The following is a 26953-nucleotide window of genomic DNA, read 5'->3' as shown; positions in this document are numbered from 1 at the left end:
CCCAGGACCCCCCACCCCGCGAGGATGACCCCAGGGCCCCACGGTCCCCACCTAGATAGACCCCACGCGATTCCTCAGCTGAGACACAGCCCCAGCTGGGGCAAACAGCGCCCTCCCCACCTCCCATCTGTAATTTGCAGGGAGATTGACGACGTGATCAGCGCAGACCTGCAGGCTCTCCAGGTGGGGGCTGTTCCGGGAGGGGCACGATGGGGCGGGGATCTTGGCCTGAACTAAACTTCCCCGTGCCGCAGGGCCCCTACCTGCCCCTGGAGCTGGGGTTGGAGCAGCTGTTTAAGGAGCTGGCTGGAGAGGTGAGGAGGGGGATTGGGCTGAGGGAGCATCCCGCTGCAGCCTCCCTTTGGGAATCCTCCTTCCCCCCACCTAGCATCTCAGGTGTCTCATTTTGCTTGCTTTTTCCTCCCTCCGGGCTTAAATCTCATGAACTTTTCTTAAATGCTCACAGCTCCTCCCTGCCTCAGGGCCTTGGGCTCAGTCCATACTGACCACCCTCTCCCAGGACCACCCTCTTCCTCCTGACACCTCCCGCCAGCCTCAGGCCTCATCTAAGGCTCCCAGCCATGGAAACTCTCCCTGACCCTCCCCCAGGCCGGTCTGCTGCCCCCCACCAGCTCCCACAGCCCAGTGCTTCCCCCATCACAGCCATGGCCCTGTGGGGACAGGCCTGTCTCCCCCGACTCCTGGAGCTAGCTCTGAGGCTCTGTCAGCCCCTGCCGTGTCCCTAGCCCAGCCAAGCACAGGGCCTGGCCCAGAGCAGCTGGATGAGTCAATGGCCTCACAAGCCCTCTTTCCTGGACTAGGAGGAAGAACTCAATGCCTGTCAGCTGCAGGCCTTACTAAGCATTACCCTGGAGCCTGGTGAGTTGGCTGGGATGGGGGCAGGAGGAGGGGTCTTAGCTAGGGGTCCTGCAACCAGAACCGGCGCCACCGATGTCTGTGAACCCACGGTGCTGCTGGGAGTTGGGCTCAGGAAGCTAGGGCTCAGCCTGGCAGCATCTCCCTGCAAGGGATCCTGTGTGGGCCAGTGACCTGGGCCACAGCCGCTCACAAGCTTCCCTTCTGCTGAGAGGCAAGGCTGCCTTGAGCACAGACTGGGCACCCCTGCCTGGATTTGAATCCCAGCTCCACTAGTCACAGCAGTCAGTGGCTCCCTGTGCCTCGGCTTCTATAACATGGGACTGACAACATCGCCTGCTTGAGGGAGTCGTGTCCACATGGCCCTCAGAGTGGCGGCCAGAATGCAGGAAAGCGCTGTGGTTTGATTTTGCTTTTCCTGTAGCCAGGGTCCACACCCGCACCCCCAGAGAGATCGGGCTCAGGACCTGTGAGCAGCTGCTGCAGTGTTTCGGGGTACATGGGGGGAAGTGCCTGAGGGAGTGGGGAAGGGGACACTGGGGTCTCTCCTCCCCTTCTGGAGAGATTGACCTTAACCAGATGCCCCCACCCCCAACACAGCATGGGCAAAGCCTGGCCTTACACCACTTCCAGCAGCTCTGGGGCCACCTCCTGGAGTGGCAGGTGAGGTGGGAGACTGGGCCTCTTCCCAGAAAGAGAAAAACCTTCACTAACAGAGACATAGGCACCCTGTGGGCTATCAGAGCCCCAGGGAACGAGGGGGGCTGGACTATGCTGACTTGGAGGGATCTGGCTGGGATATCCCTGCCCCCGCCCAGCCTCAGCTTGTCCTCTGGGGACATTGCTTATTCCCATTTTACAGATTGGGAAACAGAAGTCCAAAGTGGTTAGGCTGCTTTCTGGGGGTCCACACCAGAAGAAAGGGAGTTGGGATGGGCACCAGGCTGTCTTGCCTGGCGGGCCCCATTTGCAGCCTTCTTCAAGGCCTGGGGGATAGCCCTGACTCATCCCTCCTGCCCAGGCCATATTCCACAAGTTTGATGAGGACGCCTCTGGAACCATGAACTCCTACGAGCTGAGGCTGGCGCTGAACGCAGCAGGTATGGACAGGGTCCTGGGGTGGTCGTGGGGACAGGACCTGTTCTCTCCCATCCCATCGTCTCCAAGTCCCCCTGCTCAGCTGTGGCCGTCTGCACCGTGGCCATCCACAAGCCCACACCTTAGCTTGTCGCCAGTCCCTGCCAGGGGTTGGGTGGCCCTGAAAGAGGCCCAATAAGGAAGGAGGGCAAGGGGTGTTTGTGGGGTGGGGAGGACATGAAAGGGGAATGTGCCTGGTAGGGTGCTGGGGGAGAGAGAGGCTCCTCCAGGAAGGGGAAGATTAGGAGCTGGTGTCTGAGAGGCTCTGGCCCCCAGGGCAGCATGGTAGAATGTTCTGGATTCTGGTGCCATGAGGCTGGAATCCTCACTCTACCAACTCCAGGAGGGGCTCTGGGCACTTGACTCCATCTCTTCGAGCCTCTGTTTTCCTCTCTAAAATGGCCAGGGCCTGGTGTGGTGGCTCACACCTATGGTCCCAGCTACTCAGGAGGCTGAGGCTTGAGGATGGCTTGAGCCCGGGAGGCTGAGGCTGCCGTGAGCCCTGATTGTGCCTGGGCGACACAGCAAGACCCTGACTCTCAAAAAAAAAAAAAAAAAAGCCAGTACCCAGGGTGGTGAACAGTCATCCATGGACTGCGGGGCATAGTACTTAATGATCAGAGAACGCAGCTTTCATTACCAAAAGCCGGAGCGCCCCAAAGAGAGCCAGGCAATGGCCTCTGCTGTGACACTGAGTTCCTCCTGATGAGCTGGAACAAGCCCAGCGCAACATCCTAACCAAGAAACGAAGTCAGAGAGAAAGGCTTTCCGTGGGCTCCAAGGCAGATGAGACAGTGCAGGACTGTCACCCTCACGTGGAGGGGATCTGGAGAGTGGGCTGGGGTCAGAACTTGGAGTTCCCAGATCCCCAACCCCACTCGGGGCCTGTCTGCCGCCACACAGCAGAGGGAGCCACAGGGAGATGGGGGCTGGGGTGACTGTGATGGAGTGGGAGAGCCAGAGGGAGAGGGTTTGGGTGTGGCTGTGAGTGTGAGACCCAGAGAAGGTGGTCAAGTGTTCAAGGATGTGTAAGTAAAGAGCCAGCCAGGCGTGGTGGCTCATGCCTGTAATGCCAGCGCTTTGGGAGGCTGAGGCAGGCAGATTGCTTGAGCCTAGGAGTTTAAGACCAGCTTGGGTAACACGGCGAGACCCCATCTCTACAAAAAATAAAACACAAAGCCAGGTGTGGTGGTGCTCACCTGTAGCCCCAGCTGCTTGGGAGGATCGCACTCACCCTGCCCCTCTGCACAGGCCACTGCAGCCAGCACCTGGATGGGGGCAAGAGGGTCATCTGCTTGAGCCTAGGAGTCCAAGACCTGCCTGAGCAACATAGTGAGACCTCATCTCTATTTAAAAAAAAAAAAGGGCCGGGCGCGGTGGCTCAAGCCTGTAATCCCAGCACTTTGGGAGGCCGAGGCGGGCGGATCACCCGAGGGGGCAGGAGGTCGAGACCCGCCCGGCTAACATGGTGAAACCCCAGTCTCTACTAAAAATACAAAATTAGCTGGGTGTGGTGGTGCGTGCCTGTAATCCCAGCTACTTGGGAGGCTGAGACAGGAGAATCAGTTGAACCCGGGAGGCGGAGGTTGCCGTAAGCCGAGATCATGCCATTGTACTCCAGCCTGGGCGACAGAGCAAGAGTCCGATTTTAAAAAAAAAAAAAAAAAAAAAACGCCCAAGCCAAAAGGGGGAGAGATGGGGTCAGAGACAGCCAAGGATTGGGAGATGTCGGGCAGAGAGGGAGAGGCTGGGCCTGAGATAGACAGGAATGGAGGTGAGGGAGCAAGGACTCACAGCAGGTGGCAGGTGGCAGGCTTGTGCTCACGCATCTGGCACCACTGAGTGCCTGTTACATGCCCGGAGTTATTCCAGGAAGAAGGAAACTGATAAAGTACCTTGAGAAGTTCTCAAACGGGAACTCCTGCAGGCAGCTGAGGGGCTCCAGTCCCTTCTCGGGTCCTTCCACCCCATCTGGCTGGGTTTTCCCATAGCCCTGGGCACAGCAGCCTCCACCCCTATGCCCGAGGGCAGATGAAGGCCAGAGGGAGAGTGACCTGGGGCAGGTCACCTGACCTCCTGCTAAACAGCACCTGGCACTGGGCACAGCATGGAATGGTGCTTACTTGGTAGATATTTGTGAAGAGAATGAACACACAGAATGGGGGTGAAGATGGGCTTTGGAAGCAGCAGAAGCCCACGAAATGGTCCTTAGAACTGGGTTTGGCCACGTGGGAGACAAAGGAGAAGGTCATGAGGCACGACCTTGCATCTCAGAAGGGGTCAAGAACCCATTGTTTTGGGTTTTTGAAAGCTTCCAATGAGACTCCACGGCAGACACCGTTTCTCTGTAAAGAAACTGACTCCATATGGGATTGACGATATTTTTTGCTGCACAGAAATATCCTCCAGTGCCCACTGGCAAGGAGAAAGCCCCACAGGATTTAAGGAGTAACAGTACCCACACATTGAGTCACATGCCAGACGCTGTCCTGAGCGCTCTTGTCTTCACACACCCTATTCGGTCGGGGCTGTCTTAGTCCCCGTTTGGTGGATGAGGAAACAGGCCCAGATAATCGAAGGGATCAGACCGTGCTTACCCTGCTGGGATGGGGCAGAGTTGGGGTGTGACACCCTGTGGCATCCGCATCCTCCCCGAGGAGGTAGGGTGGGGATGCAATGCTGAGGTGGGTTCCCTGTGGGCCGCTGGGCTCAGAAGCAGCCTCCCTCTAGGCTTCCACCTGAACAACCAGCTGACCCAGGCTCTCACAAGCCGCTACCGGGATAGCCGTCTGCGTGTGGATTTCGAGCGGTTCGTGTCCTGTGTGGCCCAGCTCACCTGCATCTTCTGTGAGTACCACCCCTAGCATGGTGGGGCATGGGGGAAGGGGTACGGTGACTAGTGGGCACTCACCCTGCTCCTCTCTGCACAGGCCACTGCAGCCAGCACCTGGATGGGGGTGAGGGGGTCCTCTGCCTGACCCACAGACAGGTGAGCCAGGTGGGAGGGACAGGGCGGCTCAGGCTCCATCCTGGGAGCTCCCTGCCTCAAGCCCACTGTCTTCCTTCTCTTGCTTAGTGGATGGAGGCGGCCACCTTCTCCTAGGATCTCAGGACGGGCGCACCTGCTGCTTGGGGCAGGGTTGCTGTGCAAGACCACCTCCCTAGCCCCTGCCTGGCATGGGTGCTGCTCTCTCTGGCCCCCACCACTCACGGCCGGGTGACTACTCTGGCCCGTGTGCTCCTCACTCAGAAACAAGGACAGTGACAGCCCCTCTTGAGTAGATGACACGAGCTAGTCCACGTTGACAGCTTAGGACAGTGCTAGCTCTGCCCTGGCTCTCCTAGGAGCAGAGGACAGACACGAGAGAGAAAAAAGATGACACTGCAGGAATCCTTCTTAAAAATATTACATGTTTTATTATCCTGTCCCCAGAGGGTGGTTTATCCAGAAACCGAGAAGAAAAAAATCAATCAGAATAAACTCAAAAAAAAAAAAAAAAGGGTAGGGGGAGCAAAACCATCAACCACCAGGCAGCCAGGCCAGCAGCCCACCTCCACCTCTGGAGGGTCCCCAGAGACCCTCGCCCGACGCAGACCCGGAGGAGCATCAGCAAGGGGCCCGGAAGAGAATCGGCTATGTCTTCATTGTGAGAGCAGGAGAGACAGCAGAGATATGTTGCTAGGTGAATATATATTTATATAATAAATCCGTAAGTTAATAATGTAAATAGTAATCCTCTGAAAGTTTTTAATTCTTTTTTATAGTTTTTGTTTTTTTTTTATTTTATTTTTTTTTTTGGTTTTTGTTGTTTTGTGTTTTTTTTTCTTTTTTTTTGGTCCTTAGAAAATCTGAGACACGTGAGGCCAAAGCAAGGCCGGAGCTGGTGGGATGGGGTGGGGGCCTGGGGGCCTGGTCTGCCAACTCAGCTTCTCTGCTGCGAAAGTGGGGTGCTGGTTGGGGCCCCCATCTCCTGGCAATGGCAAGTGAGTCTGGAGCAGGGAGGGGAGAGGGGCTGGGTGGGTCCCCAGCCGTCGGGTGGCGGTGGCGCCCTCTGCTGGCCCCTCGCAGGGCCCAGGAGTTTCCTGGACAAGGCACATGGGGCTTTGGCCTGGATGGGGGAGGCCTTGAAGGGACCTCAGGGCAAAAGGAAGAGACCTGGGTGTGGTGGGGCATCCCCAGGGCATGGAAGGGACTGGTTTTGCTGTGGGAATCCACTGGCCCCTCCACGATGGTTAAAAAAACACATCACATCATACATATTTACCAGACCAGAAGCACTGGCCCCAAGTCTCCCCAGTCCCAACCTGGTCGGGGGGAACCTCCTGGCCAACCCAGAGAGAGAGAGAGGAGAGAGCCTGCCCCAGCCCCTCCCTGCCCGCCCACCCACCCGGAGGACTGCGGAGAGCTTTGCATAGATACAGAGTGCAGGAAGGGACTGTGGGGCTGCCCCGGCCCCTCCCGGAGGCCGTGGCGGGTGTTGGGTCCGGGTGTCTCCGGGGCCTCACAGGTCGCTCTCGCCATACAGGGCCGTGGAGAAGGACTTGTAGTCGAGGGCGCCGGGTACGGCGTCGGGGCCCTGGTACGGTGCCATGCGGGCAATGCAGTACTCAGCCTGGTCGGGGGGCAGCTCTCTCCGCAGCTCCTCAGCTGTGATGAAGTTCTGGGGCCAGCAGGGTGGGACTCTGAGCCATCCCCACCCACACGCTGGCCCCCTCAGCCCCTCCCACTGCAAGGTCCCCTCTCGTCAGCCCCCATGAGCCTCGTAGGGGTCTCGCTCACCTTGTCCCCTGCCAGGACCTTGAAGGAGGCGATGACCTGGTCGGCTGTGTCGGTGTCGGTGGTCTCCCGAGACATGAAGTCGATGAAGGCTTGGAAGGTCACAAGGCCGCTGTGGTTGGGGTCAACCAGGCTCATGATGCGGTTGAACTCGGCCTCACCCTGCAAGCAGGGGGTGGGGTGGGGGACATGCGACACTGAGTGGGGCAGGGCGGCCAGGCCCACACTGGTGGGGTCTCCAGGGAAACAGCTGAGAGCAGGGCCCAACCCGCGTGTGCGACCGCCCTGTTCCCCACCTGCTCCACTGGCTTTGGCCCCGGGCAGAGCCTGCCACTGCTCCGGCTGCCCCAGAGCCCCAAGCCCCAAGCCCCCAGTGCCCCAGGCTGGGGAGCAGGGCCTCTCTGCACCCTCCCCTCCCGTGGTCTCCGACAGCAGGGAACTGGGGTCTACTGCCCTCAGCCCAGGCTCACGAGTTAGCTCTGGAGGGTGGGGAAGAAAGAGAGAGAGAAAGAGAAAGAAAAGGGGAAGAGAGAGTGGGAGAGCTGCCCCCTCTCTCTGGAGACTTCTAGGGAAGAAGGGGGGCTGGGAAGTCATCGGAAGGACCCCACCCCGGCAGGTGCAGCAGAGGAAGAGGCAGGCACGGCTGCGCTGCTCGGGCGGAGGAGTGTCCCCGAGGACGAGGAAGCTCTGGAGGCGGTGAGGGGGAGAGATAGGGGAGGAGGAGGAGGAGGAGGAGCGGGCGGCTGGGGAGACAGAGCTGCATACCAGGCTGTATCCTGTGGAGATAAGCAGAGCCCTGAAGTCATCGGAGTCCATGCTGCCTGTCTGCTTCTGCTCCGAGGACGCAGGCATAGCAGAGGAGGCCGGGCCCAGAGTAGGCAAGAGGGACCGCCCCACGTGCACAGCAGGCAGACAGGACAGTGGCGGGGAGCAGGGAGACAGCGGCCCCAAGAGACCAGGTAAGAGGGAAGGTGTCCAGGGAGATGCGGGCAGGGAGGCAAGAGAGCCGTGAGATGGCACACAGGATGGCAGGGGTGGGATGGCGAGGGGAGAAAGAGAGAAGGAGAGAGAGAGAGAGAGAGAGAGAGCAGTTAATGCCACGGTCCGCTGGGGCCCAGGGTGCGGTACCTGCCGGTCGTTCTCCACGTCGTAGCCCAGGCTGATGAGGCAGGCCTTGAACTCCTCGGGCCCCAGCGCCCCACCATGGTCCTGCCGGGGCCATCCGAAGGCAGGTGTGCGGGAGGGGTGGCGGGCGTGGAGACCAGGATGAGGGATCGGGGTCACATGCAGAGGGCAGGGGGGGGAAGGGACACGTAGGGGAGGGAAACACAGAGTTAGAGGTGACGTGGACAAGGAGATGGCCAGGGACGCATGGGGTGGGGGGCGGCGCGGGCCCCTTTCATCCTGCCCCCAACCTTGGAAGCTCAAAGGCAGGCAGAGGCCTCCCATACCTCTCTGCCCACAGCAGGGGTGGCAGCTGGATGCTACAGAATGGAGGACAAGTCCCAGGACTGGAGGGGCTGTCCTCCAGGAGGATAGGAGGTAGGGGGGCCCTCCTTGCCTTTGGGATTTGGAATGGGACAGAAGGGACTGCACCCTGTCCTGGGGACACCAGGTGCAGAGCTGAGGCTGCACACTCCTCAGTCCGTCAGCCTGGCAGGGTGGGCTGGGGATGGCAGCAAACTGGCGCTCAGGGCCCCTCTGATGAGGCTGCCGGACCAAATCTGAATTCTAAAAGCACAGTGCAGGGTGTCTGTGTCCAGGTTCACAGACCGGGTTGCAAAGCCTGGGTGTGCTGAGACTTCATCTGCCCCAGGGGTGGTGAGGATGTCAACCCAGAGGGCAGGACTTGGGACATCTGGCCCCCTGCCTGTGTGTGTGAAGTGGCCCGGGCTGGGGTCTCGGTGCCACACGGCCACACCCTGACAGTGGCAGGGCCCTGCTGGCCCTGAGAGTGGTGAGCGATGCTCAGCAACTGTGATGGGAAAGGACGGACAGATGCAGAGACGAGGGGGCAGGCTGGGACGGCAACGGTGGGAGGGGAGAGGCCGAAGAGGCGGCAGGCTACTCACCTTGTCGAAGTGGTTGAAGGACGCCCGGAACTCCTGCATCTGCTCCTGGCTGATGCCCTTGGCGTCGCGGGTGAGGATCTGGTTCTCCACCTCGTTGATGGTGCGGGCAATGGTGGTGAGCAGCTGCTCCCAGCCCACGCGAATGTGCTGCGGAAAGACGGGGGCGTGACTGTGGGCTGGGTGCTGTGAACTGTTCTCACTGTGGTGGGGATGTCCTTGGGAGCCTGCCCTGCCCTGGGGAAAGCCCTTGCTCTCCTGTACACCTCACGGAGGACATGGGCCGTGGTGCCTCCCTGCTGCCTCTGCCAACCACGAGGCTTAAGTCTCCACAGTAAGTGTGTTTCCCAGCTACAGGGGCAGCAGAAGGGCAAGGACCCATGACTCTCGTGCCGGGATCCCTGTGGAGACTGTTTGGACGTAGTCTGGTCAATGTCTCACCACTGGCTCTCAGGGGAAAAAAACAAGCCAACTCTGGTTTGAGGCATCTGTGGACCTGTATGGGGTGAATCAAGAGTGTCCAAACTTTTGGCTTCTCAAGCTACCAATATGACAGTGACCAGCTTGCAACGTTCCTGGCGTGTTAGCCAGTGGCAGGCTCTGACCCTGAGCAAGGCTGATACTGCTGAGGCCACAGGGCAAACGGTGCCCTCCGTGGACCAGCTTGTCCTGTGAGGGGCATTGTCATGGTGATGAGAGCAGTGCTAGGGAAAGTGTAATTTTTAAAAAATGTCTAAACATTTTGATTTAGTCTTTTGAATCGTTTTTCATCTTTTGAGACAGAGTCTGGCTCTGTCACCCAGACTGAAGTGTGGTGGCACGACCTCGGCTCACCTCAACCTCTGCCTCCCGGGCTCAAGCAATCTGCCTACCTCAACCTCCTGGGGAGCTGGGACTATAAGCATGCACCACCATCTAATAGTTTCATTTTTTGTAGAGACAGGGTCTTGCTATGTTGCCCAGGCTGGTCTTGAACTCCTGGGCTTAAGCCATCCTCCCACCTTGGACTCCCAAAGTGCTGGTCTCTTCAATAATTTTTTTTTTTTTTTTTTTTTGAGACAGAGTCTCGCTCCGTCGCCCGGGCTGGAGTGCAGTGACCGGATCTCAGCTCACTGCAAGCTCCACCTCCTGGGTTTATGCCATTCTCCTGCCTCAGCCTCCCGAGTAGCTAGGACTACAGGCGTCCGCCACCTCGCCCGGCTAGTTTTTTGTATTTTTTAGTAGAGACGGGGTTTCACCATGTTAGCCAGGATGGTCTCGATCTCCTGACCTCGTGATCCGCCCGTCTCGGCCTCCCAAAGTGCTGGGATTACAGGCTTGAGCCACCGCGCCCGGCCAATAATTTTTAAACAGAGTGAAAAACAACAGACAGCAGACAGCTGTCTTCTCACTGGCCCGAGCCATTTCCAGTGAGGAAGCCGGCTGTGCTGGTGGAAGGGCCAGCAGGCGGGGCGGCTGCGCACCTCCATGGTGTAGTTGGTGTGCTTGTTGTCGAAGATTAGGGCCTCCTGGATGAGCTGGTGCTGCTGCTCCAGCAGGTCCAGGTTGGGCTTGTAGTCTACGATGCTGCGTTCATACTGCTTCAGGTGGCTCAGCTGGTCCTCCAGGGTCCCGTTCATCTCAATGGAGATGCGCCCGATCTCCTATGGGGGTGGGTGCAGGCGGTGGGGTGAGGCTGGTGGGCCTGCCACCACTGACTACCTGGAGAAGCCCACTCGCGCTGTTGGGCTGCATCTCCCCCGGGGCCCCTCTGGCCGGGGGCTTTGGCCCGTGGGTTCTGGGAGGGAAGGCCCACTGCTCATGACTGTCCCCTCCAGTCCTGCCCTCTCGTGTTAATAAAGCAGCTATGACTATGGCAGGGAGGCTTTCTCTGCCAAGCACTCCCCGTGCCCAGCTTCGTTTTACCCTTGACCTCTTTGTGAGGCCAGGGCTGTGGCAAGCCCTGACTGCATAGGTGGAAACCGAGGCTCACGGAGGACAGCTCAGTGCAGTTAGAGGCAGAGTTGGGATCTGAACCCTGGCCTGGCCATGGCTCCTGACCTCGGGCACTCCATTTCTCGGCACCCACAAGTCCACATGCCGCGTGGATGGCATGAACCTCAGGGCTGGCCTGCCTGGCACCCAGACCCCCTCTCAGACTTGCTGGGTTTAAACGAGGTCACCTGCTGCCAGCCTGGTTGCCTAGCACGCAGTGAGTGCTCAGTGAGTGGTGGCCAGAGCTGCTATCAGAATGACAGCACTCATGTGGCTGGTTAGTCGGTGCAAAAAGCATTTGTTGAAAGAATAAAGTAGCTGTTTTCATCCCCATTTTAGAGCTGGGAGGACAGGATCAGATGTTCAATAGTGCCTGAGTCTCCCAATCATCAGACCAGGGCATTCGGGGATCAAACCCACCTCCAGTCGACTCCTTAGCCAAGTTCCTCTCTGGAGGGCACTGCCACTTTTTTTTGTTTTTGAGACAGGGTCTCGCTGTCAGGCTGAAGTGCAGTGGCATGATCATAGCTCACAGCAGCCTTGACCTTCTTGGGCTGCGCACCACCATGCCCAGCTAATTTTTGTATTTTTTATAGAGTTGGGGGTCTCACTATGTTGCCCAGGCTTGTCTCGAACGCCTGGACTCAAGCAATCTGCCCGCCTCAGCCTCCCCAGGCGCTAGGATTCCAGGCTCAAGCTCTGTGGACTCTCCTAACTCCGCAGGGTGATCATGGCCCCTGGGTGGCGAGAGTTGGGACCTGCTCTGCGAGGTGCCTCAGTCTGCAGGCCGTGGGCTGGCCGGGGATCCCCTCACTGCGGGAGCTCCCTTGGAACCTTCTCAGCTCTGCCGGGCTCAGCCACGCCTTACCTCCATCTTGGTCTGGATCCAGGGCCCCACGACGTTGGCCTGGCTGGCAAACTGGCGGCGCAGGTGCTCATTGGACTGCTGCTTGCTCTGCTCCTCCAGGAGGGCGTGGTCCCGTTTTGGCACCAGCTGCTGCACCTGGCAGAGGGGATGGGGCGCAGGAAAGGTCAGGAAGGTGGCCCCCAGTCCCGCCGTCCTGCCCCCAGCCCCTCCCGACGGCCCCGGCCCACCTTCTCCCACTTGGAGTTGATGATCTGCGGGGTGACAGTGGTGTAGGGGTTGCTGCCCGACAGCTTGATGTGGTTGCTTTCAGCGATCCTCTGGGCCTCCTTGTGGATGGCCAGGATGGCCTCACGCTCCCTGTCGGCGTCCGGCAAGGTGGACTTGAACTGGTCATGGGCTGAGATCAGGCCCTGGGGGAGAAGCTGGAGTGAGGGGGCAGCCCAGCCCCGCAGAGGCTCTTGGGAAGATGGGGGGCCGGGGGGCGCAGACCTCAATCTCCTCGATGGTGTGGACGATGAACATGTCCTGGAGGTCCTCCATGGCGCTCTCCATCCAGTTGTTGAAGGGGGCCGCGCGTTTGGCGTACTCCAGGTGCAGCTGGTCGATGGCCTCCAGCTGTTTCTCTGTTTTCTGGTGTATGGGAGGGAAGAGGGCAGGGACAGAGGGAAGGCAAGTCAATATGTGAGCAGGAGGGGCAGGGAGGGGCCTGGAGGGCCCTGAGGAGTCAGAGAACATCCTCTCTGTGGGAGTTGCGGGGAGCTCACGGGTCTGGACACTATCTACACCACCAGCCCCAGGGGCACAGAGCTCCATGGGTGATGTCACCCCCTCCTCACCTCCAGGGCTTCCCTGCGACTGTGGGTCAGAGAGCCGAGGGCGTCCCACTGGTCGCAGATCTTCTGGCACCGGGTGTTGACATTGTGGGAGTCGTAGTAATCCAGCTCGCTGCGGGCCGGGCAGAGAGCAATGAGGCCCGGCAGGGACAAGTGGTGGCGGCTTGGACCCATCTACCCCCAGGATTCCCAGGCCGGGATGTCAGGGCAGTCAACATTCCAGGATATCAACAACCAATCACTAATCAATCACTGCTTGGTTCTGGCCCGTGGGACCCCCAGGGTAGAAGGGAAGGGGTGATAACAGGGCTGGTTAACAGGTGATTACCAGGCGTGAGCAGGGAAGGGGCTTCTTCCTGCTCACCCATCCCCGACTCATTCTGCCACTATCAGCTAAGAGTGTGGCCCTTCCACCAGGCCTTGGGGCCTGAGGAGGGGTAGGGGGCAGGGAACGACTCTGGGGAGGAACAGGACACGGGGACCAGGTGAGCCAGCCACAGACAGTGGACAGGGGCTGAGGCCGTGCTCCACAGTAGGGCTGGGGGCCTGGGCGCCATTCCCATCTCAACCACTCCATTGCTGTGTGATCCTGGGCAGACCTGTTGGCCTCTCCGTGCCTTGGTTCCCTCAGGGACAGAGTTGCTGTGGGGATTAAATGAGCTGGTACACATAAAGCCCTGAGAGCTCATTGAGTTTTTGCTGTCGCCATTAATCAGCGCTCAGCAGGGCTGCCCACCCAGCTCATCCTGGACGGTCCACAGGCCTCTGTACTTCCCCAGCAGCAGAACAGACAGGACCCGGACAGCCCTCCCTTCTGTTCCTCCAGGGCTACCGTCCAGAAAGTTGCTTCAGGGACCGCCTATTCCTGAGCAGAGTAATGGGTTTCACATGGCGTTGCCCAGGGCCTGAGACGGGGGCAGGCCTAGGGTTTATTTCAAGTCTGTTTCCTACGAGGTTCTAGGGGCTCCCCCATCACTGAGGAAGCTGCCTGTGTCCCACCCTCATACCCCTGAGGGTGCTGCATCTGTGGCCTTGCTCTCCTTGGCCTGGATGTGGTGGTGGCAGGACCTCTGGGGTGCCCCAACTGTGCCAAAGAAGAAGCTGTGGTTTACAGTGCTGTGACGGCCCCATGGGACTCCTGCCTCTGGCTGAGCCAATGGGGAACCCTCAAAGCACCCGGGCAGTGGGGGGTAGTGAGTCAGGGAGGAAACCAGCTCTGCCCGGCATGGGGCTCCACTGGGCATCAGGGCCGGGCCTTGGACTCATAGGAATAAGCAAACATTTGGGGGTGACTGTGGTGGGGTGGGGGTGTCAGTGGAAAGAGCAGTTATAGCCAAGGATCCTATTTTTGAGCAGACAGCTATTTTGGGAGCCCTGCTACCCCTCGAGGGCCTGTGGATTTTCCATGAAGTAATGGCCTGGGCCTCCGCTGACTGGGCCCGCCCTGCTGCTGGCCGCCGCGCTGGTGGAATAAGGCCCCATTCACCAGCGCGAGCCTCGGCGTACTAATTGTGTACACAAGTTTATCTGACTGGGTGGGGAGAAGGAGCCCGGCTGCCTGGAAGCTCTTACAATAAGTGTATTCTGAGCAAGAAAGGGAAGGGGCTGGGCAGAACAATAGGCTCACTGTGCAGCCTGGCTCCCTCAGGGAGCTGCGGCTGGGAGCAACGGAGGCCGGGGCCCATCCCATCAGAGGGCCAGGGCCTACCTGGGGTGGCCAGCAGGAGAGGTGGCACCCCCAGGGACCCCTAAAGCCTGAAGAATCAAGACAAGGGGCCAGACACCTCCCTTCTGCTAGAGAATCCAGATCCTTCAGGTGTCCCATCTGGGGCTGAGACAGGATGTGCAAAAGGCCTCATCCCATAAGGCCCTTCCCTGGCTTCTGGAAGGAGGTGAAGTTGGGGCATTGGGGACGCTATTCCAGGCCTTGAGGCAGGCTGGGCCTCGGCGTGCTGCCACCACCAGTCTGGGCAGGCTGTAGTGGTAGCCAGGTTATGGGAGTGTCCTGAGCCCGCACGTACTTGAGCTCCTGGGCAATGGCGGCGATCTGCTCCACGCGGTCCTGGTGCGCGGCCAGGTCGCTCTCGAAGGCCTCGTGCTTGCGAATGAGGGCTTTGATGTCTGACAGCGTGGCTGTCTCGTAGTCCCGGTGCTTCAGCATGGCTTCCTTCCCTGGTGGGGGCAGAGAAGCACTTAAGACCACAGCACGGCGGCTCTGGGGCAGGAGTCTGGAGTGGCTGTCCAAGCAGAGGGAGGGAAAGAGAGACTGTGGACCCCACATCCTTCCACGCCACTGACGGCACGGAAACTTCCAGAACCTTTTTCCGCACCCTCTAGGGATCTTTAAGCCCAACTGTAACTTGGATAGACCTGGATGGACACTTCAGGGTTGGTAAGCCTGAGAGAGATACTCCATCTCAACCCGTGCGTCCTAAACTTAGCATCTTTCTTTCTTTTTTTTTTTTTTTGAGACGGAGTCTTGCTCTGTCGCCCAGGCTGGAGTGCAGTGGCCGGATCTCAGTTCACTGCAAGCTCTGCCTCCCGGGTTCATGCCATTCTCCTGCCTCAGCCTCCCAATAGCTGGGACTACAGGCGCCTGCCACCTCGCCCGGCTAGTTTTTTGTATTTTTTTTTTAGTAGAGACGGGGTTTCACCGTGTTAGCCAGGATGGTCTCGATCTCCTGACCTCGTGATCCGCCCGTCTTGGCCTCCCAAAGTGCTGGGATTACAGGTTTGAGCCACCGCGCCTGGCCAACTCAGCATCTTTTATTAGTAGGAAACCATACAAATCGGGCTGTGGTAGCACGGCTTGAAAAGGTAGCACCTGTTTCTGGAGGGCTTTGATCCAGAGAAGCACCAGGGGTCAAAGCCCATGTCCCAGCAGGCTTGGGGAAGGGGAAGCATTGGAGCCAGCTTCTTCTGGGAGCCTGAGCCTGCACCCGCACAGGTGGCGGTTCTCTCCCACGTTTAAGTGCCCCACGCTGTCCTGAAGTGTCCTGTGTGCAGTGGGGTGGGCCTACCGTCAGGCCCTTTGAAGGAAAGGAGGAACACTGTTATTAGTCCCGGATCCTGGCTAATTACACATCCTAGAACCAAAGCTCAAGAAACCCTGCAAGCAAGTGAAGGTCTTTAGGGAACCGCAGGGAAAATGCCAGTCTGGGAAGGTGGCTGCACCCCAGCTCCTACAGGGGCCCTGCCTCAGGGACGCCAACTTGGGCTTCCCCAGAGTGGTAGCAGAGATCCCCTCAGCTCTATCCCAGCGCACCTGAAAGTTGCCCACCCAGTGCAGCCACCAGGGCCTCTCTGGGCCTGTGCCTTCATCTGTAAAATAGGGCCAGCCCCAGCACCTATGTGGCATGGAACTATTCTCAAATTTCAGTGAGGTGGTGTTCGAGCACAGCAGGCATGAAGCCAGTACCAGCATCACCTCAGCCTCTCCCGGTCTCATCTGTCAGGCACCTACCAGCCTCCCCCCCAGGATCGGCCCTGGTGCTGATGGGCAAGAGGTGGGCGGCCTGAGAGATTCTGGCTCCACCGGCCCTGCTGCGCAGCCCTGGGGCAGGAGGCTCAGCCACAAGGCAGCCTTGCAATTCCCTTCTCAATTGCTTTCTCCCAGGGGCGGGAACCAGAAACAGCAGGTGACATCTCCCTCTGCCTCAGCAGAGTCCCGGAAGGGTGCACCGAGAGGATGTGGGCAGCAGGCCATGGCCACGGCTACCTGGAATCCAGGCCAAGGGACAGCCGGAGTGGGGACAAGGGGTCGCTGGGGGCTGGTCGTATTCCCAGGAAATCAAGTCTCTTGGAGAAGCATCCACGATGACCCTTCCGCTGCGGGCTGTGGGGGATGGTGAGGGGCGCGGAGCGAAGGTCGCCCACCCACCGCAGGGCAGAGGAGGCTGCTATGACCAGACCCTGGCGTGTGGAGGGCCTGCCCGTCCTGTTTCACATAACTGCTGCTTGAGAGGACGGAGGCTCTGAGTCTTGGGAATTAGTAGTCCAGCCTGCCTGGGGGTTCTGGCGGACGCCATGGGCAGACCCGGGTGGATGCCCAGCCAGGCAGAGGTGGGGCAGGGATGTGTGGAGGCCACTGAACCAGTTGGGCCCTGGTCGGAGACTGACTGGCTTCTAAACACCTCAGGTGAAGGCTGCCCCAGAGCCCTTCTCCCAGGGGAGGAACGCCAGTGGGGCCACCACACCCAGCCCCTCGGCCGCAGGAAAGCATCTGCAGGGCCTCACGGAGCCCTGTAGAGGGATGGAAGAGCTGAAGGGTGGGCAGAAAGACCCCCAGAAGGTTCACCCACAGGGCAGTGCCAGGCCTCCATGGATAAGGACGGCTGGAGCCACCTGAGCTGTCTGTTGAACGAACGAGTGAATCCGGGAATGGATGGAGGCCACCAACCCACACAAGATGGCATCAGTGCCGACATGCTCTCCTCACACTGGTGCCTTTCTGCCAGGCAAGAGGGAAGGGCGGCATTTGGCCTGGCCAGGCCCTTCCTTCCTCCTCACCATCCACTCTCATCTGCACTCTTTTCTGGCAGCAAAGGGGCTGGGCTGCTCTGGGGCTGGCAGCTGTTGCGGGCATGGCGAGCTGAGCTCCTGTGAGGAGGACACGAGCTGGGCCGTGACCAGGGCTGCGGGCCATGCGGAGCTGCATACTCGTATGTGGCCAGGGTGGGGAGGGGTGAGAAACCGCACTGAGGAACGCAAGGAAGGGCTCAGCTGGGCGGAGTGGCGGCTGGAGGGCCAGGGAGACAGCACTGGGAAGGAGGTGGCCAGAACGGGAGAGGAGTCCTATGGATGGCTCTTGTGGCTCTCCCAGGCACTGGCAGCTTTCTGAAGGCTTCCAGACCCCTGGGATCTGGAATCTCAACCTTGGTGTGACTCAAAGGAAGGCCAGGGACGTGATGGAATCCCACATCCGGAGCCAAGGGCCAGGGAGCTGCAGGGCTGCTGAGAACAGAAAGTGCAGCTGCGCTCCTGCAGGGGGAGCCAGGCCTGGGAAGGAGGCTCTGGGAAGGGATGGGAGGTGGGAGGAGCGAGCAGGTGGGCCATGCTTGAAGGGTGGGCCGAAGGCAGTGGGTGAGCACTGTCTGCCATCCATCCGGGTCCCGCAGTAGGCCCAGGAGGCAGGCCCTTGCCTAGCCCAAGGGACGTGCCAGTGAACACAGGCTCCTCAGCCTGCCGTCCACGCTCACAAGGTGTGGGAGAGAGGTGACAAAGGGGCAGAGGTGACAAAGGGACGGGTATAAGGCCACTTCCCTGAAGCGCTGGAGGGAGCTTGGCTGTGTTCTTGGATGACTGACAGGGGCCCACCTGTAAGTAATCTCTGAGGCAAGGGCAGACTGGGCAACAAAGAGGACCTGGCCCCTGAATGATCCCTGCTTCCTGGGGCTGGAGGAACCCAAAGCAGCATTTCTTTCCTTTTTTCTTTTTTTTTTTGAGACAAGGTCTTGCTGTCACCCAGGCTGGAGTGCAGTGGTACGGTCAAGGCTCACTGTAGCCTTGACCTCCCTGGCTCAATCGATCCTCCCACCTCAGCCTCCTAAGTAGCTGGGACCACAGGTGTGCACCACTATGCCTGGCTAATTTTATTATTTAATTTTTTTTTTTTGTATAGGCAGGGTCTTGCTATGTTGCCCAGGCTGGTCTCAAACTCCTGGACTCAAGTGATCCTCCTGCCTTGGCCTGACAAAGTGCTGGGATTACAGGTGTGAGCCACTGCACCTGGCTCTAAAGCAGCATTTCTGACACACACATATGCTCCCAAGCAGCAAGAAAGGGGACCTGAGAAACAGACCCAATGCGGCAGGGGGCTGTGTGTGCACCCTCATGTGTGCCTGAGAGACAGGAGGGGAGCACAGGAGTGGGGCTGGGCAGGAGTGGGGCTGGGCAGGAGTGGGGCTGGGCAGGGTGGGGCAGGGCTGGGCCATACCGTCAGTCCAGGCCTCGTGGATGGAGGCCTTCTGCCGGAACTTCTCTGCCAGGTGGTCGAGTCGCTCCAACCTGCGGATCTCATTCAGCAACCACTCCTCGTAGCCCTTCTCAGCCTGCTCCAAGTGCTGCCAGCCGTTGTTGATGTCCTGGGGCGGGGCAGGAGCAGGCAGGGCTATCAAAAGGAAGCAAGGGCACCCGGGGGATGTCTCCAAGGGATGCTGATGGGAAGTTGGCTGATGGGAAGTTGGCAGAGCTTGGCTGGGGTCATGTCTGTGCCATACTTTGCTGTTATATCTGGATGCCTACACAGGGCCCCCCAGCACTCGGCAGGTACAATCAATTCTGGAGTAACAAAATGAATGTGTGAACGGGTGAGTGCATGAATGAATGGATATCATAGATGGGGAGGTGGTAACCATCCAGGGCGCACTGCCCCTCTGTTGATGAAGGGCCTCACGCGCATGGCGTTTCTGCCATCATAGCAGACCGGGACTCCAAATTCACACCACTCCACACCCACACAACCCGTGGCATGGATTTGGGGTGGGTATAAAACCCTGGGTGTAAAATACCCAGTGAGGGCCAAAGGGGAGCACAGTGCCAAGTGAAATGTACCCCTCCCCGAACCCAGCATCCGAAAGGCCGTGCCACGTCCCACAGGACATCAACAACTTAGGAAAGACTACGCTGGCCAAACGGTGAGCCCACAGGCAGGTCTAGGGCTGCCTCTGTCCCTCACAGCTGCTCCCCTGTGAATCCTGGTGCTCACCGAGACCATCTTGCCCTCAGAGGGCATGAAGGCGGGCCGGTTGCTGAGGCGCAGCTTGGTCTGCAGCGTGTTGAAGTTGATCTCCAGCTGGCACTTCTCCTGCACCTTGGGTGGCTTGTGCACGCGCCGGTAGTCGCGGAAGTCCTCCAGCTTCTGCTGCATCTCCTGGATAGTCTTTTGGGGCACACGGTCCTCCAGCCAGGGGATGGTGCGCCGGATCCACTCCAGGAGCTGTGGGCCCACAGAAGCCAGAGTGGCCTTTGTCGGGGGCCCTCAGAGTGCTGACGGGCTGTCCCCCAGCTTACGGGCACATGGGATCTGGATCTTTGAGGGCCCCACCTTAGGGGCTTGCCCCTGCTCCCCAGCCCAATTTCTCCACAATTCCTGCTGGAACCCCCGACCCAGAACTCTGGGAGTGTGGCCCCTCCCTGTCCCTGCATCGCTGTACTATTCTCTTGTTACTTCCTGTTCCTGCCTGTGCTTTTCTTTTTAAAGGCAGGTTCGTGCTTTGTCATCCAGGCTGGAGTGAAGTGGCACGATCATAGCTCACTGCAGCTTCAACCTCCCGGGCTCAAGCCATCCTTCCACCTCAGTCTCCCAAGTAGTTGGGACTACAGGTGCCTACCTCCGAGCCTGGCTGATTTTTATTTTAAGTTTTTATAGAGAAGGGGGTCTCAGTATACTGCCAGGGCTGGTTTTGAACTCGTAACTTCAAGCAATCCCACTTTAGCCTCCCAAAGTGGTGGGATGACAGGGGTGAGCCACCATGCCTGGCCCATGCCTTTGCTCTCAGTCTTTTCCCTCAGGTCTAAGAGGGGAGACCTCCACTCCCATGACCCCGCCAAAAAGGTCCCCTTCCATGCTGTCACATGCCCCACTGCTGCTGTCTTCACTGAGCTCCATGCTGAGAGCCTCACTGCTTCCGGGCTCACTACGTGCCTCAAGGGCAAGGCCGACAAGCCCACCTGGCTCAGTCTGGCTACGCCAGTGCGTGCACTGGGCCTGGGACATAAATTAGAAAATAAAATTGAAAATGAAACAAATAGATACTTTTAGGAGCTACTCAGATTTCTGATGGAGTGAGGAAGGGTAACAAAAAATTGGACACTCTAAAACAATTCTAGGCCGGGCACGCTGGTTCACACCCGTAATTCCAGCACTTTGGGAGGCTGAGGCGAGTGGATCACCTGAGGTCAGGAGTTCGAGATCAGCCTGACCAACATGATGAAACCCCATCTCTACTAAAAAAATACAAAAATTAGTTGGGCATGGTGGCACGCACCTGTAATCCCAGCTACTTGGGAGGCTGAGGCAGGAGAATTGCTTGAACCTGGGAGGTGGAGTTTGCAGTGGGCCAAGATCGTGCCATTGCACTCCAGCCTGGGCAACAAGAGTGAAACTCCATCTCAAAAAAATAATAAAACAATTCTACAAGAATAAAATCAGTTATCTGCCAGCATGGACAAGCTGGAGAAGTGGTTCCCAAATGCCAACTTCTGGCAAAGTGAGAAATTCAAGGACAGAAATACCCCTGTGTGGATACATTGTGAGGCGTGCTGCCAGCTGCCCTTTCTTGGCAACGGCTGGGGTTCTAAGAATAACCTTTTTACCTTATCTTGGTGTTAACAGTGCTGGTGGTAACAGATGGTAATGTTTCTTTTTAAAACATCCGTAACTTGGCAAAATAAAAAGCTGGCCATCTTAGGTTGGACATCAAATAGTTTTTCAAATTTTTCTGGTCTATGAGACAGGAAAATCTAGGAACCACTGGTTCTAGATGAGCAGTCAAACCACTGCTCTTTGGGAAATTTTATTTTATTTTATTTTATTTTTATTTTGATGGAGTCTTGCTCTGTCGTCAGGCTGGAGTGCAGTGGCGCAATCTCAGCTCACTGCAACCTCTGCCTCCCAGGCTCAAGCAAATCCTCCTGCCTCAGCCTCCCGAGTAGCTGGGACTACAAGTGTGTGACACAACACCCGGCTAGTTTTTATATTTTCAATAGAGATGGGGTTTCACCATGTTGGCCAGGCTGGTTTTGAACTCCTGACCTCAAGTGATCCGCCTGCCTTGGCTTCCCAAAGTGCTGGGATTACAGGCGTGAGCCACTGCGCCCAGCCTTTTATTTTTTAAATATGGAGATTTCAAAAATGAAGAGCCTCCAGAAAAGATATACTAACTCTACCCTTATTTCCAACTGAAGCATTGAGTTTGGGCTCTAGAGAAGGGCTGCCTGGGCTTGAAGCCCAGCTCTCTGTCCCACCAGTCATGTAACAGCAGGCGCGTGCCTGACCCTCCCTGGGCCTCAGTTTCCTCACTTGGAAAGGAGGATAATCGGAGTTCCTGTCTTGCTGGGCTGCTTGTGAAGTGCCTGCACAGGGCCTGCTATCCTGTTGGTTCCCAGGCCCCTCTCCATCCTTCTTTTTTTTTTTTGGAGACGGAGTCTAGCTCTGTCACCCAGGCTGGAGTGCAGTGGCGCGATCTCGGCTCACTGCAAGCTCCGCCTCCTGGGTTTATGCCATTCTCCTGCCTCAGCCTCCCGAGTAGCTGGGACTACGGGCGCCCGCCATCTCGCCCGGCTAGTTTTTTGTATTTTTTAGTAGAGACGGGGTTTCACCATGTAGCTCAGGATGGTCTCGATCTCCTGACCTCGTGATCCACCCATCTCGGCCTCCCAAAGTGCTGGGATTACAGGCTTGAGCCACTGCGCCCGGCCATCCTTCTGAATCGCTCTCTCCAGGGCCAGGGCATGGGAAGAGGGGCTTTCACAAAGCTCCCCGGGTGATTCTAAAGCACTGAGGTGCCCAGGAAACACTGTCCCTGAGCATCTCTGTAGGAACCCAAGCTCGGGAGCCCAGGGACTGAATGGCAAGGTGGCTGCCAGTCTGACCTTAGCCTTGTGGAAGTAAATGGAGAGGTCACCCACTGGCTGGCTAAATGCCATGGTCTGTGACCGCGCAGACTTTTCTAGGTCATCTCACTGCCACACCTGCTTTCCCACTGTAAGAGTCACAGTGACCTCTGGCTGAGGGTAACGAGGTGGCCCTGACTTTCACTGGGGGGACACTCACGTCGCTGGCCAGCTTCTCGTAGTCCTCCATCAGGTGCTCGTTCTCTTGGTTGACAGCCAGCACCTTGCAGATCCGATTGGCGGCAGTTTCAGCCTGGAGGGGAGCGCACAGTCAGGGCTGCCTGGGGGCTGGCCACCCACCCTCCTGACGGGCATGTCCCTTGAAAGCAGCTGGTCCAAGGCCCACAGAACTCCTCACAGAGGGGAAGGAGAGGAAGCACAGTTCCAGTGAGATGGTGCCCTGTCCCAACAGGCCTTGTTGGCATCCTCACTGCTAACTGCAAAATGCCCCTGGGTCCAGAGAGCTCAGACCTGGGAGGCACCGAGGAAGGTCGGGGAGCCCTCCCACTGCTGCTCGCAAACCCTCTAGTGCCCCGCACAGAGGAGAGTGAGGGTGGATGGGTTGGCTGTGTTGGACCTAAGACCGTGGAGGAGTCTCTCCTGGTGGGAAGGTGAATGGATGGGAAGCCGAGAGCTGGAGAGCTGGGGGCAGCAGAGCAGGGGCGCCTGGGCCCGGAGGAGCCTGGTGGTCCATGCACAGGAGCACACTCAGGCCTGTCTTCTCTCCTGCCTTGGAGGCAGGGTTAACAGGAGCTCCAGGGGGCAAAAGTCACCATCCATGGGGCAGAAAAGCACTGGGACTTTGGAGGGTGAGAGTGGTGGACATAGTCCCTGGGCCTGAACTACAGGAGAGCATCCTGCCCTGTCCTGCTGTGGGGCAGTGAACAGTGTACAGGAGGCGGGGGGTGCACACAGGGAGAGGAAAGACCAGGTACCTTTCAGGAAGCACAGAAAGGGTCCAAGAGGAGGAGTTGAAACGGCAACAGAACAGGAACAGAAAGAATGAGGAGGGTCTACAGAGTGATGGGGAAGGAAAATGGAGAGGCTTGGCCAATGGCTCAGAGCCAGCACTGCAAGCAGCGATGCCCAGCCTCTCCCCTCCACGCACAGCACCTGGAGACAGGCGGGGAGGCGGCAGCTGGGGCTCGTGTGAGTGCACACACGCACATGCACACCCCGCGCCATGCTGCGGGACACACACCCAGGGCCCCAGGCGGTGCTCCTCAGAGATGAGGTCCAGGAGGTTCCTCGGCCAACGAACATGGGCCCCAGACCAGTGTGGAAAACAGCCAGGGCTGCAGCTTGTGGGGGTCACAAAGGTCAGCCCCTGACTCCTAACTTGGCAGAGAAAACTGGCACCCGAAACTCAAGTCCACTCTGTGAGCACGGGGCTGCCCCAGGGCAGGGGAATCATGTTTCACTGCTGAGTTCCTGCATCCAGCTTAGGGCTCGGTGCGCTGGCGGCGCTCAGGGTTGCTGAATGAGTGAGTGAATAAAGGAACGAGGTGGGAACGCTTCGGTGACTGGAAATAAACGATCAGGACAGAATGGGCACACCAGCGCTAGGCCTGGGGTTCGCTCTGCATTTATGAAACACGAACCCTAGAGAGCACTCTTGCAAGAGCTCGGACTGGGTCTGGGGAAACGACGGCTGCAGGAGCAGCACCACGTGGCCGTCCTGAGGAGCACGCAGGGCCCCGGCACTTTCCGTCCTGACCGGCCAGCACCCGGCAGCCGGGCCTCCGCCACCCCCTCAGGAGAGAGGCCAGCAACAAGCCTCCAGGCCCAGCACCTCAGCACCCTCCCATGCTGTCCTGGGCTCGCGTGCCAGTCCCTGCTCCCCGAAATCTCTCAGCGCCTCCAGACTGGAGTTCAGCCTTAAGCACAGGGGAGCAGTGTGGGTAGAAGGAAAAGCAATCTGATGAGGCCATGTGGTGGGCAGGGGGCTGGCTCAGGGCCCGTAGGGGTGAGTCCAACGGCAAACATGCTGTTAGTTGGGATCTATGGTGATGAATCGTCCACTGCTGCTGGTCCCTGCCCATCTTCCTGCGGGGGTATGGGTCAGGGGTCCTCCCTCCACCCTCTTGGCCCGTGCCCTCTCGCAGAACACTCCACACACAAGCTCCAATTGCATGCTGAGGAGGTGAAGAGGCCTTTCTGGCCTGAGGTTGGGAAGAACCACACTTCCCACCACTGTGACTCCCCCGGCTGCTTACAAGGCACCTGCCGAGCCAGACACTGTGCTAAGCCCTTTGCCTGCAGGAGCTTGTTTCACGCCCAGAGCAATCCTGTGAGACTGAACTACAGCGATGCCCATTTTACAGATGGGGTAGCCGAGGTCAAGTGACCTACCCAAGGTCACAGTACCAAGAGGTGGCAGAGTGGGGCCAAGCCAGACTGACGGTGGATAATGGACTTGCTAGATTAGGGGCTCGAAGCAGGGGGTCCACAGAAGGTACAGCCCCTGCCTTCTAGCTTTAGGAACAGCTCTCTGTTTCCCTAAAATTTAACTCCTCCTCTCTCAAATGGGGCTAACTGTGCCTAGCCCTCCTAGGGGTGTGCACAGGGGCCCTCTGGAAGCCTGTGCATGTGAACGGCTTGGAGAGCGCCTAGTATGCAGTACATGCTCAGTAAACAAGAAGCGATTCCACCTCCTCCTTGGCACCTGTGCCAACTACTGACACCAAAGCAGGCATCAGAAGTGTTGCCTGAGGTACTTCAGAGACCACAAGGCAAGCGGGGGGAGCAGTGCTTGGGCCTCTGTGTGAACACTGAGGGCCCAGCAGGAGCCGTGGGGCAGCATAAGGTCAGCCGGGCCCAGGAGGGCGGCTGCTGGCACGCACGCTCTGTGGGCTCCGTCTGGCCTCTGGAAGGCTGGGACCGTGAGTGCAGGTTGGGCTGCACATGCTGAGCCTTTCCTGGCAAGAAGCAGCTGCAGAACTGGGGTAAAGCCCAGTGCTCCCCATGAAAGGGCCCGGCAGGGGCAGGCAGGTGGTGCAGATGATGGACAGGGCAAGTGGGAACGCCAGGCGGTCAAATCCCAGCTCTGCCATTGACTGTGACACAGGGCTTCAGTTTCCCCGCCTGAGAGCCTGGGATGCCACTTCCCACCTCCCAGGGTGGGCTGTGTTCAGAGAAGGTCTGTGGCTCCTCAGCACAGGCCCAGCACCGGCCAGGTGGGAAATCTGCCCCAAGGGACCCTTCCGAGTCAGAGCCCAGCAGGGTTAGTCTGTGTGGTGTGGTGGCCCGCAGCCTGGCCAGGGCTCCAACCACAGATGGCCAGCGGTGACGCAAGGGCGGTGGTGAAGGCAGGGTCTGCAGCCCCAGCAGTGAGGTGTGCCCGGCCCAGCTCACCTTCTGAGCCCCCGAGAAAGCGTGGTAGAAGCAGGACACGTAAGTCATGATGGCCTTCTCATCTGGCCTCAGAGTACCCACAATATCTGCACAGAGAGAGAGAGAAAGAGAGAGAGAGGCAGGAGAGAGTGAAAGACGCAGGGAGGGCGGCCGGGCCGGCCCGAGGCTCATGCGGGAGGAAGAGCGCTTGCTCTGGACTGGAAGCCAGCCCCAGGCCTGCGTGGACATGCCTTGTGGGGTTTTGTGGAGTCCGAATGGGGTGCATTCCTTTTCTAACCAGGCCTGGGCTGGAGACAGACCAGCCGCGAGTCCTATAAAGGCAGCTTTGTTTTGGGCTGAAGGAGTCAGTTGCTAAATGATCTGTCTGAAAATGTGAGTGAGCACCTACCACCACGGAGTAAGACCCTTAGGGGCTCCCGTGGCCCTCTGAGTGAAACAAGAATTCCTCATCCCACACCACAAGGGTCTTGTGGGGCCTGGCCCATCACTGCTTGTCACTCACTCCTCTCTAGCTGGTCCTTGAATAAGCCAAGCTTCTTCCTGTCTCAGTGCCTTTGCCGTGCTTCACCCTCTGCCTGGAACACCCATACCCCAGGCTGCATCTAGCAGCTCCTGCTCATGTCACCCCTCCATGTTGACAGTGCCAGCTGAAGGTCACCCCAGTCATCTCTGTCCCCCCATCTGGCCCCATGTTCTCTATTCCACTCCTGTGACAGGCCAGGTGTGTCTCTCCCACTAGCATGAAGTACCCTGAGAGCAGGGACCTTGCCTGACCCAGTCACCAGGGTATCCTCAATGCCTGGAAAAGCCTGGCACAGACGAGGTACCCGATAGGTGTGTGAGCTAGGGCTGAGGGGCAGCAACACCAGGGAGCAGGGGGTGGCTTCCAGTCAGAGAGAGGCCACTGCTGTCTGCAAGAGAAATGAGGTGAGCACGGGAGGCGAGAGGCAGCGGCGGCATTGCGCGGTGGCGGCGAGGAGGGCCTGCCTGGCCCTGCCCGGTACCTTCTGCGCTCCCGAAAAGGCATGGTAGAAGCTGGACACATAGGTCATTATGGCCTTCTCGTCGGGGCGGGCCGTGTTCACGATGTCTGCAAGTGAACGACAAGGGTTAAACTGCCCGAGGCAGGCAGGCGGGGTGGAGGCCTCACTCACTGGGAGCCATGGCCTTCGGGGAGAGGGACCCGCAGAGTGACTGTGACTTGGGTGGGCTCAGCCACACCCTCAGCCCCGCCCTCTCCCATGGTTCTGGAAAGGACAAGCCTGTGGGAAGCGCATTAAAATGAGGCCACTTTTGTTCTCTGAGAATGGCCTCAAAGAGTAGCAGGACAGTCAACTCCAAGGGCCACCAGAGGCCAGAGACACAGGTCCCTGCTGGGGCAGTGCATGGCTGGGAAACGGAGCAAAGCCAGAAAGGAAAAAACACAACACTCCACTTTGGCGGGCTCCAT

General features: G+C 58.6%; 2 protein-coding genes across 5 annotated transcripts in view; one reads left to right on the top strand and one right to left on the bottom strand.

Moving 5' to 3' along the window:
• The window catches only part of CAPN12 (calpain 12), a 12078-nt gene extending 6860 nt beyond the window's left edge, over positions 1–5218 (top strand). Inside the window, exons 9-18 of the mRNA XM_011952521.1 lie at positions 6–43; positions 141–183; positions 255–314; positions 822–879; positions 1301–1371; positions 1477–1539; positions 1898–1976; positions 4744–4860; positions 4944–5002; positions 5090–5218. Of these exons, the coding sequence (XP_011807911.1) occupies positions 6–43; positions 141–183; positions 255–314; positions 822–879; positions 1301–1371; positions 1477–1539; positions 1898–1976; positions 4744–4860; positions 4944–5002; positions 5090–5116 (615 nt within the window). The 3' untranslated portion in view covers positions 5117–5218. The remainder of the gene's footprint in view (positions 1–5; positions 44–140; positions 184–254; positions 315–821; positions 880–1300; positions 1372–1476; positions 1540–1897; positions 1977–4743; positions 4861–4943; positions 5003–5089) is intronic.
• Positions 5219–5404: 186 nt separating this feature from the next.
• Positions 5405–26953, bottom strand: part of ACTN4 (actinin, alpha 4) — an 85658-nt gene continuing 64109 nt past the window's right edge. The window contains exons 8-22 of one of the 4 annotated variants that reach the window (XM_011952392.1): positions 26508–26593; positions 22310–22402; positions 19241–19471; positions 18470–18617; positions 14556–14706; positions 12538–12646; positions 12191–12331; positions 11929–12111; positions 11702–11836; positions 10323–10502; positions 8863–9009; positions 7919–7999; positions 7556–7621; positions 6794–6952; positions 5405–6674 (exon numbers count right to left, since the gene is read on the bottom strand). In XM_011952392.1, the coding sequence (XP_011807782.1) occupies positions 6516–6674; positions 6794–6952; positions 7556–7621; positions 7919–7999; positions 8863–9009; positions 10323–10502; positions 11702–11836; positions 11929–12111; positions 12191–12331; positions 12538–12646; positions 14556–14706; positions 18470–18617; positions 19241–19471; positions 22310–22402; positions 26508–26593 (2069 nt within the window). In that variant the 3' untranslated portion in view covers positions 5405–6515. Of the gene's footprint in view, positions 6675–6793; positions 6953–7555; positions 7622–7918; positions 8000–8862; positions 9010–10322; positions 10503–11701; positions 11837–11928; positions 12112–12190; positions 12332–12537; positions 12647–14555; positions 14707–18469; positions 18618–19240; positions 19472–22309; positions 22403–25503; positions 25590–26507; positions 26594–26953 lie in introns of all 4 variants that reach the window. The other 3 variants (XM_011952393.1, XM_011952394.1, XM_011952395.1) reach the window with 3 other exon arrangements.

This window comes from Colobus angolensis, unplaced genomic scaffold, assembly GCF_000951035.1.
Source record: "Colobus angolensis palliatus isolate OR3802 unplaced genomic scaffold, Cang.pa_1.0 Scaffold34, whole genome shotgun sequence".
Lineage (NCBI taxonomy): Eukaryota > Metazoa > Chordata > Mammalia > Primates > Cercopithecidae > Colobus > Colobus angolensis.
Note: the sequence above shows the minus strand (reverse complement) of the source record. Positions and strands in the feature narration are given on the sequence as shown.